The sequence below is a fragment of the Ovis aries genome, chromosome 21 (genome assembly GCF_016772045.2).
Source record: "Ovis aries strain OAR_USU_Benz2616 breed Rambouillet chromosome 21, ARS-UI_Ramb_v3.0, whole genome shotgun sequence".
NCBI classification, from domain to species: Eukaryota; Metazoa; Chordata; class Mammalia; order Artiodactyla; family Bovidae; genus Ovis; species Ovis aries.
In genome coordinates this window covers 37,606,997-37,621,753 of record NC_056074.1, presented here as the reverse complement: position 1 = coordinate 37,621,753, position 14,757 = coordinate 37,606,997, and the positions used below count along the sequence as shown (strand labels likewise).

General features: G+C 46.5%; 1 protein-coding gene across 3 annotated transcripts; it reads right to left on the bottom strand.

The window, feature by feature from the left end:
* Window positions 1–1,409: 1,409 nt before the first annotated feature.
* POLR2G (RNA polymerase II subunit G) lies at window positions 1,410–4,657 on the bottom strand. Of its 3 annotated transcripts, NM_001141955.1 has the most exon segments (8): window positions 1,413–1,627; window positions 1,833–1,866; window positions 2,058–2,129; window positions 2,230–2,295; window positions 2,402–2,452; window positions 2,974–3,133; window positions 4,326–4,435; window positions 4,567–4,649. In NM_001141955.1, coding segments are annotated over 8 exon segments (519 nt in total). In that variant the 5' UTR covers window positions 4,579–4,649; the 3' UTR covers window positions 1,413–1,613.
* Between the last annotated feature and the right edge of the window lie 10,100 nt (window positions 4,658–14,757).

Sequence of the window (14,757 nt, the reverse complement as noted above, 5' to 3'; positions counted from 1 at the left end):
CGCCTGGCAAGAAGAGTTAAGATGGTTTTACACTATTAAAAAAAAAAAAAATACAACTCCACTACTCACTAGCTTTGTGACCTTAAGCATGTTAGTTCATCTATTTTATCATCTGTCAAGTGGGATGACAAAACATTACACTGAACTGTTGAGAAAATTCAATAATGTATGTAAAGGACTGAATATATTACCAGGCACATACTCCTGTCACTATTAAGCCTGTGATCTCTTCAAGAGGTTGTAACTTCCTGAGAATTCCCTGATGATCCAGTGGTTAAGACTCCACACTTAGGGATTTCCCTGGTGGTCCGCTGGCTAAGACTCTGCACTCCCTATGCAGTGGGTCCAGGTTCGATCCCTGGTCAGGGAACTAGATCCCACATGGCGCAATTAAGACCCAGTGCAGCCAAATAAATTAATTTTTTGTTTAAAAGACACCACACCACACTTTCATTGCTGACAGCTCAGGTTAAATCCCTAGCTGGGGAAGACAGCCACTTGCACATACAATCTCTAACACAGAGCAGCAATGCTCTGACATACCATCCAAAGAGGGTTGTATGATCGTATTACAATAAGGAAACATAAGGTCACCCAGCTAGGACTAAAACCCAGTTCTGTATCAACCCAAATACTGTGTCTTCTACTACACAGCTCTGCTTCTTAAGGAAGTCAAGGAAAGCTTAAGAAAACAAAAAATGATAGATTTGATAGATTACTAGGAAACAAGCAGATAGCTTGGGAAAAGACATTCCAAGTTAGGCAAATAGTATTGCCAAGACTCAGCATCGAGGGAGGGTGGTGTGTTTGTTCAATCTTCTTCTGTATATTTTTGTTGTGTTATCCCAATGAGATTATGAGCCCTTTCATATGTTCAGTTAGTATATTAATTGAGTAGCAAACAAAGGCTATTGTTTATGTGCCCATCCTAAGGACTGGGACCCCACAATCTGTATCATTACTGTTCTACTATTCACCTCCCCAACCCTGATGTCTCCTCTTCCCCCTTCCCAGCTACAATCTTGGTTATTTTAAAGGCTTTGAGAAGAGGGCAAATTCTCTGAAACTAGACCGGGGCCCTAGACCAGAGTCGCTCTAAGGATACAACCATTTGCTGAAAATCAAAGACCCAACAAACTCTGGGAGACAGTGGGAAGCCTGGCAAGCAGCAGTCCATGGGGTTGCAAAGAGTCGGACATGATAAGCGACTGTACAACAACGACCCAACGCTACAGCCTTACCTTCAGTGAGGTCAACTTGAGACCTTGGCAAGAGGGTCAGTCAGATCCCCTGGTGGCTGAGGCTAGTTAAGGCATCAGGCCTAGAAAAGAGGGGCTAGCAAGCCACCAGCCCTCCAGCCTTTTCACAAAATGAGTTGTTCTTGCCAAAGAAAGGAGATGACACTTCCATGAAAATCAAGGACCTTTTATGGTTAGAACGCACAGTCAAAAATCTGGGAGTGGTTGCTAAGCCACAAGAAGAGCCAGGTGTCTTCTGAAGGCAAGGAACCCTCCTTGCCTCCCCGACAGCAGCCAGACTGGGCCTCTGGACAACATGGGAAGTGTGACAGTCACACCTCCTAGATAGGGACCCAACAAGGTAGGTCATGGTGCTCAGCTCACAAGCCCTGCCGAAAACAGAAAAAGCACAGTGGTTAGAACCAGAGCTTGGGACAGCCCTAACCATGCACTTCTCATTCCAGGGGGCAAGTGTCCTTGGTCTTCCAAGCAGACAACATGAGAGTTTCTTTCAACAGTGGCTCAGGCATTAAATTCCATATTCACCTCCTGCGCCCACACACCCCTCCTCTAGACAACAACCCTGGAACTCACCCAAGTAATCATCCATCAGGGAGCCGATAGCAAACTGCAGGAGGAAAGGAGAAATGGAAATGAACCCAAAGCAAGCAGAGAGCTCTCCTCTAACCCTCAGCCCCAGACCTTCTGCCCACCCATCTCTTTTTCCGGGCAGAAGAGCACAAAATCCCCAAGAACTCTGAGTAGCAAGAATGCAACAGCTCGGCCTGGTATGAGCAGGGAGGCAGTCAGGAGACTCACGATGTCATTCTTGTCCACACGGGTCCCCACGATCTTCAAGCGGATCTCATCGTCCTGCTGAATCACAATGTCCTGGGGAGGAGGGAACAGTACACTCAGAAACCCCCAGGCCAATACCCTCCCTCAGAGTGGCTCATTCCCCTGGCCCTCTCACCAACTTCTGCCCACTCACCTCATCCATCGTTTTGTAACACGGTGGGTTGGAGTTAGGATCAAATTCCATCTCTGATGGGATGGACTGAAAGGAAGGTCAAACTGGGTAAGAGCACTTGAAAAGGATGCTTCAGTAGATTCTCATGAGTACAGGTCTCCTTCTTAGACCCACCCAGCGTGCCTAGACTTACGTGTCGAGAGATGAAGCAGGACATGGGCCCGATTTCTGTGAAGAGTCCAACCTAGAAGGGAAAAGAGAGACCTTGCTTTTTCTTTTGTCCCCCAGTCTCCTAAGCCTCCCATCTTTATCTGGTTCCTAACAATGTTCTTCATATTCTGAAACCACTCTGAAATTTGTCATGTGTGTGTTTGTTTTTCCAAGCTTTCATTCTAAGCTAAGGAAGTGTAGCAGTAAACAGCTGAGACCTAGAACTTGTCCTTCTGGGTTTTGAACACTTGTTGGACACGTGACCGTGGCCAGAAGACTCAACTTCTCCAAGCTTCAGCGTGGAGATAAAAGCACTCATTTCAGAGTCAGAGGCTTTGCACACTACCTGGTCCACAGTGGAGGCTACTACTGTTCTGACTCACTATTGACTTACATGCCCCTGAGTGAGGCAGTACCATACTATTTGACAGGTGAGGAAACCTGAAGCACAGAGAAGTGATCTGACCAAAGACACAGAATTTGACCAAAGTGGGACCCATCCCAGATCTTCTAAGAGAGGGACCTTCCCACTACCTCCCCTGTGGATGCTCTTACCTTGTTGACCTGAGTTACCACCGCATCCACGACCTCCCCTTTAAAGGGCCGGAAAACAATGGCCTTGTACTTAACTGGATAAAGGACAAAGCCTCGGCCTGGCTGGATCACACCAGCACCGATATTGTCGATGGTGGTGACGGCAATTACAAAGCCATACCTGCAAGGAGGCAGAGAAACTGAGACACTGTGTGTGGAAGAGCCTCTGAAACCATCTGCCACAGCAGGGCTTCCCTGGTGGCCCAGTGGTTAAGAAGTCCCCTGCCAATTCAGGGGACGCAAGTTCAATCCCTGGTCCCCGAAGATTCCACACGCCACAGAACAGCTAAGCCAGTGCGCTGCAACTACTAAGCCCAAGCCCTAGAGCCCGTGTGCCTCAACAAGAGAAGCTACCACAATGAGAAACCCACACACTTCTCATTTCTGCTGCGACTACAGAAAGCTCGTGCAACAACGAAGACCCAACGCAGCCAGGAAAAAAATACAAAAAAGCATCTGCTGCAAGAGTCACGGACCCTAGAGGTAAAGGGGGAGCACAGAGGGGGGAGTAGTCGGCCCCCTGGCCCCAGGAGAGCTTAATGATCAAGAGAGGAGACAGGACAATCAGCAGCAGCTATAATGCCAAACGCTGCTCTCATAATTTCACAATCAGTGTCCAAAAGGGCTGCAGTCCTTAATCTCAACCTTGGCGATGTCTCAGAATCACCTGAGAGAAACATTAAAATGCCTGTTCCCGGGCTGGTCCCCAGTCTTGATGCTGTAGAAATGAGATGAGGCTCAGGAACCTGTATGTTCAAAGAACACCTCAGCTTACTCTGATGCTGGATACCTGAGTACTCTGCGGCCCTGCTCCTCCCCCCTCATTTACTTCACCATGTGCGGAGCGCCTCTGTGCAGAGCCCAGAGATGGTCAAGTCTCACTCCTCTTCCTTCCTCCGGTTAACTCTCAATCTGCCTTATCCTGCCCATTCATTCATTCAACAAGCTTTTAGTGAGGCCCAAGATGTACCATGCCAGGTCCCTGGGTATGAGGGATAAAGAAAGGGCTGACCTCATTTTGTCTTTTTCACTGCATTGTTCCCAGGGCCCAGTCCTGGCACACAGCCGGAGCTTCAGAAATGTTTGCAGAGTTAATGACAAATGTTGGCTGAGGAAAGGCAGTTCTGTTATGGAGCTTCACAGAGGGCACCGTAGGAACCCAAAGCAGGAAGCAGCTAACTGCCTGGAAGGGTGAGAGGGCTTGCCAGGGTAGGTAGCAGAAGCTTTCACGGTGTGTAGGCGCTGGGAAGCGGGTGCAAGCATAGAAAGCCGTGTGCGCAGTGTTTAGGCGGCAGGGAGGGTGCGACACTCACTTGCCGGTGCAGGTCCCCTCCACCTCGGTGAAGAGCTTTTGTTTCACCGTGTTGAGCAAGTTAGGGCCGAAGTATCGCGGGTGCAGCAGAATCTCGTGCTCCAGGGAAATCTGGGGGGAAACTGGAATGGAGTCGGGCAAGGAGCGGGAGGAGTATGAGGCAAGAAGCCGCCCCTAGTCCCGGCCTTCCGCTTGCTCCTCCTCTTGACCCTGCCCTCGCCGCCACCCCGTGCCCTGCTCACGTGGTAAAACATCTTCCCGAAGGAAGCTGAACAGGAGCCGGGTCTACCGCTTCACGAGCAGCGGAGCCGCCACACCGACCGGAAATACAGCAACCTCTCCAACCCCGTTTCCGGGCCTGCCCCGAAAAGTGGGCGGGACTCACAGCCTCCACGGGTCCCCATTGGGCTTCGCTGTCGTGGGTGGGGAAACCCATGAGGCTCCTCCCCTCCGTCCAGCCGTCAAAGCGCCCAACTCCCTTAAGCATAACAGTATCTCGCATAGATTAGATGCTTAATAAATACCTTTAAAAGGAATTAATTAATGAGAGATCGCATAAATAAAGCGCTTTAGCAGAGTCTATTCATTCTGCAAAGAGTTGAAGACTGCTTTCACATAGTAAGCATAGTAAGAAGCTATCCTTATCTCAATTAATCTAAACAGCAACCCTACCCGGCAGGCTTTGTTATTACTTTCATTTACAAATAAGATACCAGGCTCAGAAGGGTGAGGTCACCCAGGGTCGAGATTCAAATTCAACATGCCTGACTCCAAGGCTCTTGCATATTCAGGCATTTATTACCGGGCTCTTGTAGTTTGGAGTTGAAACCGGCCTAGTCAGAGCCCAGAAGGCAGCGCCCCCTCCCGGTGTGAAAAGAACCTCAAGTCACTGCTCTCCTCTAACCACCCTCCCCCGCCCCCTTACACACAAGGGCCTGTAGAACTGGTGAGCAAACTTTACCTGTTCCTTCAGCTCTACCCCCCCCTTTTGCAGATAGTCCCTTTATTAAACTCAGCACAACGAGAATGAGCATGTAGTCTGTGGGCTGCTGAGTCTCGGAAACACCATGAGACCCGCCCCTATGACAAAGGCTCAGCAAGGGCGGCTGGTTCTAAAGCCTCCACAGTCCCTGGGGTCTTGAACAAACTCGCCTGTTGCCTGAGCAAGTTTTAGTATATTGTAAGCAAGAAAGCCTGATTTCCTTAGAGCTGTCACACACCGGTTTCCATTGATGCTGCCCATTTCCTAGAACGATTGAGGTTGTTGGTCAGCTGCTCAGACTCCATGGGGATCCCCTCCACCAGAGACCACATGAGGAAGCAGACAGCAGATCAAAGGGCAGGCCTCAACAGCCTCAACTCCCTCCTTCCCTCTTTTGAAACCAGCCTCCCCGCAAGAGCAATGGTGTGGTGTGCTGGAGACCCTTACAAAAGCCAACTGTTAATATTTCAGGCACTTTGCAAGCCAGTTGTTAAACACAGCAGTTATGAAAAATTTAGTTGTCTTAACTTATGATTAAATGAATTATACTAAAGAAGGCAAAGACGTAGATGAAACAAGTTTAGCAATATATTAATAATCGTTGAAGACAGATGATGGATAATGGTGGTTTCTTACACTTTCTTCTACTTTTCTGCGTTTGAAATTGTTCATAATAAAAAATTTGAAACAAGACAAAAGTAACTGTGATATTTATAATAAAAACACCAACACATATATACTTGGTCTTCTTCCCCATTTCTGTCACAGAACTCCTAAAACCCTTGGAATTGCCTAAATGATAATGATACCTTGATATTCATAACAAACCTCTTTCAGCCACACCTGAGTTTTTATCAGTGAAGTGAATTTTGGAAAGCACCTAAGCCAGGAGAGACAACCAAGTGACTGGAGGGTTGGAACTTTCAGTCTCAACTCCCTGACCCGGCTAATGAACTAATCAACCTTGCCAGTGCGGTGAAAATCTCCATAAAACCAAGTGGATGTGGTTCAGAGAGTCTAGGGTTGGTGAAGACCTGGAGAACTGGGGAGAGTGGTGAGTTCGGATGGAGTATGGGAGGTCCACGCCCTTTTCCCAGTCAGAAACACAGCTGACTGCTGCTCAGTCGCTTCAGTCGTGTCCGACCCTGTGCGACCCCATAGACGGCAGCCCACCAGGCTCCCCCGTCCCTGGGATTCTCCAGGCAAGAATGTTGGAGTGGGTTGCCATTTCCTTCTCCAATGCAGGAAAGTGAAAAGTGAAAGTGAACAGCCTGACTTAAAATTGCCATTGGAAGGGGAGGGCAGCCTTGTAGGGCAGCCTTGTAGAGCTGCGATCTTAACATGTGGAAACCTGTGTTATCTTTGTGCTGATGGTGTCAGAACTGAGTTAAATTGTAGGACACTTATCTGGTGTTTGTGATTTGCTTGGAAGTATGGGAGAAAAAACACACACACATAGTAATTAGAGTCAGAGTCTTAAAACTCTCACTTCCTGTTTAATAGAGTTTACTATTACAAATGCTCTTCAAGTTATTTATACCCATTGTGTCTGTCTGGTGTAAGTGTTATATATAACTGTATATGCAATTACAAGTATAAGAGTTTCAGTTGCTCTGACATCCTCACCAGCACTTGGTGTTGTCAGCACAGTTTGTTTGTTTGCTACCCTAATAACTGATTATAATTGTGGTCGTAATTTTCAGTTCCCTAATGACTAAGGATGTTGAACATCTTTTCATGTGCTTATTTGCCAAGAGTGATATTTTCAAAACTTAAGCCAAATCTTGTCAATCCCCTGCTTAGAACCCAATGGTTTCCCAAGGCACCAGAATAAAACCATCACTCTTACCTACCAGGCAGGGGCCAGATTTAGTCAACTGTATTCTCTGCCTCTCTTCCTTTTGCTTTCTCTCTTGCCACACTGGCCTCCTCTCCCACCTCAGGAGAACTTGTTTCCTCTGCCTAAAATGCTGTTGGCTCTGATTTTCACCTGATGGGGATGTGGGAGCTTCTTCTCATTCTTCAGGTGTAAGCTCAGAGTCACCACTTCCGAGAGGCCTTCCATGGCTACCCTGACTTAAGTAGACAAACCGCAGTCACACTCCTCTATTGTATTGCTTTGTTTTATTTTCGTCACAGAAGTTGGCTCTGTTTGGCATCTTTTTTCCTTTGGCTGTGCTTAGTCTTTGTTGCTTCATGCAGGCTTTCTCTAGTTGCAGCAAGCGGGGGCTACTCTTCATTGCAGTGTGCAGGCTTCTCACTTCAGTGGCTTCTCTTGTGGCAAAGCAAAGGCTCTAGGGCATGTGGGCTCAGTAGTTGTGGCACACAGGCTCAGTTGGCCCAAGGTATGTGGAATCTTCCTAGACTAGGGATCGAACCCAGTGTCCCTTGCATTGCAAGGCAGATTCTTAACCACTGGACCACCAGGAAGCCCCGGCATCATCTTATTAATTTATTCATGTGTATACTGCCTGTTCCTCCTCAAGATGGGCAGGAATTCTTGCTGTTTTGTTCCTCTATATCTCTGAAGCCTAGAAGAGCCCTTGGCGCACAACAGGTACTCGGGATGTATTTGCATCCGTAAGTGAATCTCTAGCACCTAACAGTGTGCTTGGCAAATAATCAAAGTGAAAATCGCTCAGTTGTGTCCAACTCTTTGTGACCCCATGAACTATACAGTCCATGGAATTCTCCAGGCCAGACTACTGGAGTGGGTAGCCATTCCCTTCTCCAGGGATCTTCCCAACCCAAGGATTGAACCCAGGTCTCCTCCTTTGCTGGTGGATTCTTTACCAGCCAATCAACCAGGGAAGCTTTAACAGTGTGCTTGGCAAATAATGGAGTTTAACAACTATGGGTGGACTGAACCCCATTCTTGTATTGAGTGTATTATTATCTCTTCAAGGTCCTTAGGCTTTGCATGGCCATATAAATTCTCCCCTAGCCCTCATATCTTTGCATCCAAAGATTCAGAATTTAGAGATTAAGCTAGAACAGAAAGGAAATAGCAATGGAGAACAATCAGCTGTATTGACATTCGGAATACAAAGAAAGTCTGCTGATGGATTGTTTCATTTAGCTTTTGGTGCACAACAAACAACTCAAAAGCTTAGTGTCTTAAAACAACCACAGTAATTTATTTTTCTCATAAATCTACAATTTGAGCAACACTCAGTGGGGAAGATGTACTCCTGTTCCAGGCAACATGAGCTGGGGCAGTTCAGTTGGGAACTGGAGGATCCACTTCCAAGATGGCTCAGTCACATGGCTGGCAAGTTAGAGCTTGCTGTTAGCCAGGAGCCTGGTTGTGGCTGTGGCTGAAACACTTACAGATACCCTTTCCATGTGGTCTGGTTCTTCACAGAGTGGTGGCTGAGTTCTAAGTGCAAGTACCCCCAAGAGGACCAGGCAGATCTGTCTCTTCTTATGACTTAACTTTGTAAATCACATGACATCACACCGCCCAGACTCAAGGCGAGAGATCTTACAGCGAGGAGCATCAGTGCCAAACTGTAAAAGGAGCATGTGGGAGGGAAGATCTTGTTAAGGCCGCCTTGGAGAACACAATCTTGTGCAAGAATAGGTCTTGCCAACCTGCACAGTAGAGACGAGCCTTTGTGATGATGTCTGCCACCTGATGTCTCCCAAAGCCATGTACACAAGTAGCAGGTCCAGCCCCTGAAGGGCAATCTCTGAGCGAGGACCATCCAGCCCAGCTGCCCCTCCCCCTGGTTCTAGGCTCCTCAGTAGAGAGGGTGACTGGCAGGAAGGCCAGGGGTCTCCAAACGGAGGAAATAGGCTGCAAGTGTCAGACATTTTTTCTCTCTCTCTCAAGTGGCAGGAGGAAACAAACTACAAGTGTTAAGATTTTTTCCCCTTCTCTATAGAAATTTAAAAAGAGCTTTCTCTTAAAATTCTTTGATGCCTTGAGGACACCTGATTCCACCTGAACTTAAATTTTCCCCAACCTTGAGCTAATCAATGTGGTTTTCTTATGGAAATGTTTGTCTTAAGCTATGTTAATGAACCATGTATTTACCATAGACTCTGTCTTCAAGAGTCTTCAACTTGAAAAAAAAAGTCTTCAACTTGGAAGAAAAGTTATGACCAACCTAGACAGCATATTAAAAAGCAGAGATATTACTTTGCCAACAAAGGTCTGTCTAGTCAAGGCTATTTTTTTTCCAGTAGTCACGTACGGATGTGAGAGTTGGACTATAAAGAAAGCTGAGCGCCAAAGAATTGATGCTTTTGAACTGTGGTATTGGAGAAGACTCTTGAGAGTCCCTTGGACAGCAAGGAGATCCAACCAGTCCATCCTAAAGGAAATCAGTCCTGAATATTCATTGGAAGGACTGATGCTGAAGCTGAAACTCCAATACTTTGGCCACCTCATGCGAAGAGCTGACTGGTTGGAAAAGACCCTGATGTCAGGAAAGATTGAAAGCAGGAGAAGGGGATGACAGAGGATGAGATGAGTTGGATGGCATCACCAACTCAGTGGACATGACCTTAAGTAAGCTCTGGGAGTTGGTGATGGATAGGGAAGCCTGGAGTGCTGCAGTCCATGGGGTTGCAAAGAGTCGGACGCAACTGAGAGACTGAACTGAACTGAATTGTCTTCAAGTTGGTTCTGCCTAAGGCTCAAAACTGACTTAACAACAACAAAAAAAAACTGACTTAACAAACCAGTATGTTTTACTCATGCAAATGTTCTCTTAAGCTATGTTCATGAGACTGTATTTGCTTGGAAACCTGCCTTTCTTCAAGATTCATGTCAATCATTTTATGGCCCGGGACAACTCCCCTTGTGCCAATGTTATCTCACAATGCATGATGTGGGTGAGGGGCCTGGTGCCATTCTCTGAGTTTTGGGACATTTCCTTTCTCTAATTAGACTGCTAGGAGCAATATAACATCCAGCTAAAGACTAGCAGGGAGCATTCTTTCTGCCCCCTTCTGATGTCTATGTCAGAAGCTTTCTCTATCTCTTTTATACTTTAATAAAACTTTGTTACACAAAAACTTTGAGTAATCAAGCCTTGTCTCCGGCCACGGATTGAATTCTTCTCCTCCGGAGGCCAAGAATCCCCACGTCTTTCATAGTTCAGCAACAACCTTTCATCTTGGGGTCTCATCCAGGATTCTTCAGGACAAGGTAAAGATGCTTGGAGCTGTAGTTCTTTGTTCTCCTAGTAAACACGTTTTCTGTTGTGCTTTACTATGGTGTGTTTGTGTGAATGAATGACATACCCTGCACAAAGCAAGTGAGGAGCCTTGCTCTGTGGTTCCATGGTGACCTCATAGGGCTTATGGCAGAAACCCTGTCGGGTTTTCTACAGACCTGCCAATGCCAGGAGGCACACATTATCTCCTTTGGGGATGGGCCAGAAATGGGCAAAGCAGATAGACCGAACTCTCCTTTCTCAGTCAGTCTTTCTGGTCTCTTTGACCATTTCATAACTTCTTGGGAATTAGAACTAGTAACCTAATCTGTCGGATCATAGACTTTCAAGGGACTTGTGATCTATGCTGTTACTGTGTACTGTTACTTAGGTCCCAAACTTAGACTAATATTCAGGAAGCACCTAACCTCGCTAGGAGTTGAAAGTTCGTAAGCTAGATGGAGCTCTAGCCCCAAGAGCATCTCTCAGGTTAAAGGTTACTCAGATAGGAAGTGCAGCAGGCTTCTTCCTTTGGTAACACTAGCTCTTAGTGGACCAGAGGAGGCTCTCCAGTGGCTTTTGTCCCAACTCTTTAGATATTCTTCCTGTGAAATTGTGAGAATGAACTGGAAGGACTGGCCCTAATAACTCGAGGACAAAAATCACTTTTTCCTCACTGGCCAGCCCTTCACCATCTCTTTTGCTATCGCTTATACTGGTGTGGTGACACTCGGAAGGAACATATGGGTTTTATGTTTGTACCAGTCTTATTGTGGTCAGGAATATACTGAGGGTCGTGCACAGGCACGCAGGTGACGAATGTTTCCCTCAGTGGTCTTAGCTTGGGAGGCATTCCAGAAGGTTACTCCGATTGCACCCCAGGTGGCATAAGAGGCAAGCAAGATTCTAATTGTGCGGAACTGGACCCTAGTCTGGAATGCCATCAGGTCTATCCCTGGTGCACTTCTACCCTGCCTTGGTGGTAGAGCCGGGAGGGGCAAGTATGGCGCCAGGGAAGGAAAGCTTTGGTGAAAAGTCTGTCTACACCCCTATCTAGAGCAGAGAGGGATCCCTCTGGTAGAAAGATGTTGCTGGTCGCTTTTTTCTCTCTTACAGATTGGAGCTAACAATTCCAGCCTCACTCCTTTGAACTGTATCCTGAAAAACGGATAGATTTGATCCCCAGGGCTTAACGAATACATGCTTGGTCTTCCTATGTGACACTGCATGGCCACGGTATCCATTGGAGGACAGTAAATGGTGGCTGGTTGGAGGGTCTCTTAATTATAATACTGTTTTACAATTAGACCGGTTCTGTAGAAAACAAGGGAAATGGGTAGAAGTAGCGTATGTGTTGCCTTTTTTCTCTCTGCGAGACATGCCAGACTTATGTCCTAAGGGTATAGACTCGAGTGTGAAACCTTCAGCCCCCTCTTGTCCTCCTACTTTGCCTCTGTACCGGGGCTCCAACCTGAGCAAACTGAAAGTCAGAGAACACCCACAAGAAGGGTTGCCTTGGTCTCGGTAAAAACCTAAACTGAGATTCAAACTGCCCAAGTAGAGGTCCAAACAACCCATGTCGGTACGACTTCAGACTACTCTGGTTTCAAAAGAAACTCAGACAATCGAAGTAAGAGAAGCTCAGACAGCAAAAACTAAGGGTGAAATACAGGATGAGATAGAGGACAGGAGACAAACAGATAAAGAAAAGCAGGTTTCTCCAATCTATCCCTGGGATCATATGCACAGAGCAGCCAGAGAGGCTGAGAAACAGTCACACACAAGCTGTTGCCTCTTCATGAAGCACCCACCAGGAGAAATAATCAGTCTATGAGAGTTAATATGCTGTTTTCTTATCAAGAAATATAAAGAATCAAGGAGAATCTGGGAGACTACTTAGAGGACCCAGAAAAATATATTAGAGCTTTTACAGGTGTTTGACCTGCTTTATGACCTTACTTGGAAAGATGTGATGTATATCCTGGGACAAATACTAAGTGCGACTCGAAAACTTGAGTTTTGGGGAAAGCGGTTGCCTATGGATGTGAACGGCTTGGTAATGAATCAGTAGGGAAGAGGAAGGATGAGATAGCCGCCCTCCTCACTGGGAATCAGGCAGTCTGAATTATAGAATCAGATTGGGACTATAACACGGTTAAGGAAGATGGGATCAGAGCCATTTTGTCAGATGTGTTCTTGAAGGATTTAGGCAAGCGGGTGCTAAGATTTTAAACTATGCCAAATTGGCAAACAGAACAGGAAGAGAAGGAAGCTCCTGGTAAATTCCTACACAGACTGAGAGAAGCCTTTCACAGATTCACTGAGATGGATCCCAAAAGTGAAGAAGGAACAGTGATCTTAAAAGATAGATTTCTCACTCAGTCCAGTCCAGATATCTGGTGTAAGCTATTAAAACAGGCATATGGATCAAAGCAGTCTTTAGATAATCTGTTACAACTGGCTCAGACAGTCTATTATAGCAGGGAATATGAGGGAAGGAAAGAAAGGCAGAGAAAGACAAAGGAACAGATGGAATCCATTGTAATGGCTGTCAGAACCATTCTTAAACAGCCTGAGAAAAATGCCCAGAGGGACCCAGGTGCAAACGGATGGGCTTGCTATTACTGTGTAAAGGAGGGCACTTCAAGCGGGATTGCCCTCAGGCATCTGAGCCGCCCCTGGCTCCCTGTCTGGTCTGCAAGGGACCACACTAGAGGAGAGACTGCCCCCAGAGGCATAGGTTTCAGGGGCTGGACTCTCAAGACAATCAGGACTGAAGGTGCCCAGGGGTCCCCACACAAACTCCCGTCCTACTTACACCTGAGGAACCCTGGGTATTAATAACTGTGGGGGGCTAATCCCTAGATTTCCTTTTAGACACTGCTTACTGAAGCCCCTGGCCCACTTTCTTCTCTATCCGCTTCCGTAATGGGACTGTCTGGACGAGCAAAACGGTATTATTTCAGTTGTCTTTAAGCTGCAACTGGGACTCTGTGCTATTTTCGCACAAGTTTCTGATCTTGCCAGAGTCTCCTTCACCCCTTTTGGGGAGGGATATACTGAGCAAGGCCCATGCCTCTGTTTTCAAGAATATGGAGCCCTCCATTTCTCTCCCATTAATTGAACAAAATGTAAATCCTATAGTGTGGGCTGATGGAAAATCTATGGGTCAAACACAAAATGCTTTCCTGTAGTTGCCAAGCTCAAAGATCCGCATTTATTTCCACATAAAAAGCAGTATCCACTGAAACCTGAGGTTAAGGAAGGGTTAAAACCCATCATTGAGAATTTAAAGGAGCTGGGGCTAGTAATTCCCTGTAACAGTCTATGCAACACTCCTATTTTGGATATAAATAAATCAAATGATAAATGGAGACTAGTCCAAGATAAATGGAGACTAGTTCATTTATTATTACAAATAATAAATGAGGCTGTAGTTCCTTTACACCCCATGGTGCCTAATCCTTTTACTCTATCGTCTGAAATTCCTGAATGAGCCAAATATTTCTCAGTAATGGATTTAAAAGATGCCTCCTATTCTGTGCCTTTGGCAGAGGAAAGTCTTTCTTTTCTTTTTTTTTTTTTTGCCTTTGAAAACACTATGCAGCCAGCTTCTCAGTTAACCTGGACAGTTTTGCCCCAGGGATTTCATGACAGACCCCGCCTATTTGGGCAAAGTTTGTCACAGGATCCACAAAACTTTAATAGCTCTGAGGCGGTGGTGGTACAATATGTAGACGATACTCTGCTCTGTGCTGAGACAGAGGAAGCTTGCTCACAAGCCTCAGAAGATTTCTTAAACTTTCTAACAGGCTGCGCTTATAAGGCTTCAAGGAAAAAGGCTCAGCTTTGTCAACAATCTGTTAAATATCTGGGCCTAATCACATCAGAAGGGGCTAGGGCCATAGGCCCTGAGAGAATTAAAGCGAAAGTGAAAGTGAAGTCGCTCTTTGCGACCCCAGGGACGGTAGCCCACCAGGCTCCACCATCCATGGGATTTTCCAGGCAAGAATACTGGAGTGGGCTGCCATTTCCTTCTCCAGCAGACCTTCCCAACCCAAGGATCGAACCCAGATCTCCTGCATTGCAGACAGACACTTTACCGTCTAAGCCACCAGGGAAACCAATACTAAATCATCCCCTACCTATAACTCCCCTGGTGCCTCAGACAGTAAAGCGTCTGCCTGCAATGCAGGAAACCCGGATTCAATTCCTGGGCCGGGAAGATCCCCTGGAGAAGGCCCTGGAGAAGGAAATGGCAATCCACTCCAGCACTCTTGCCTGGA

Bases quoted from the DNA above. Each gene is read 5' to 3' on its own strand.
- POLR2G (XM_060403837.1), bottom strand. The intron at 2,296-2,401 runs GTAAGTCTAGGC...CCTTCCTTTCAG, and splicing joins CCTGCTTCATCTCTCGACAC to TCCATCCCATCAGAGATGGA. The intron at 2,130-2,229 runs GTGAGTGGGCAG...CCTCCTCCCCAG, and splicing joins GTTACAAAACGATGGATGAG to GACATTGTGATTCAGCAGGA.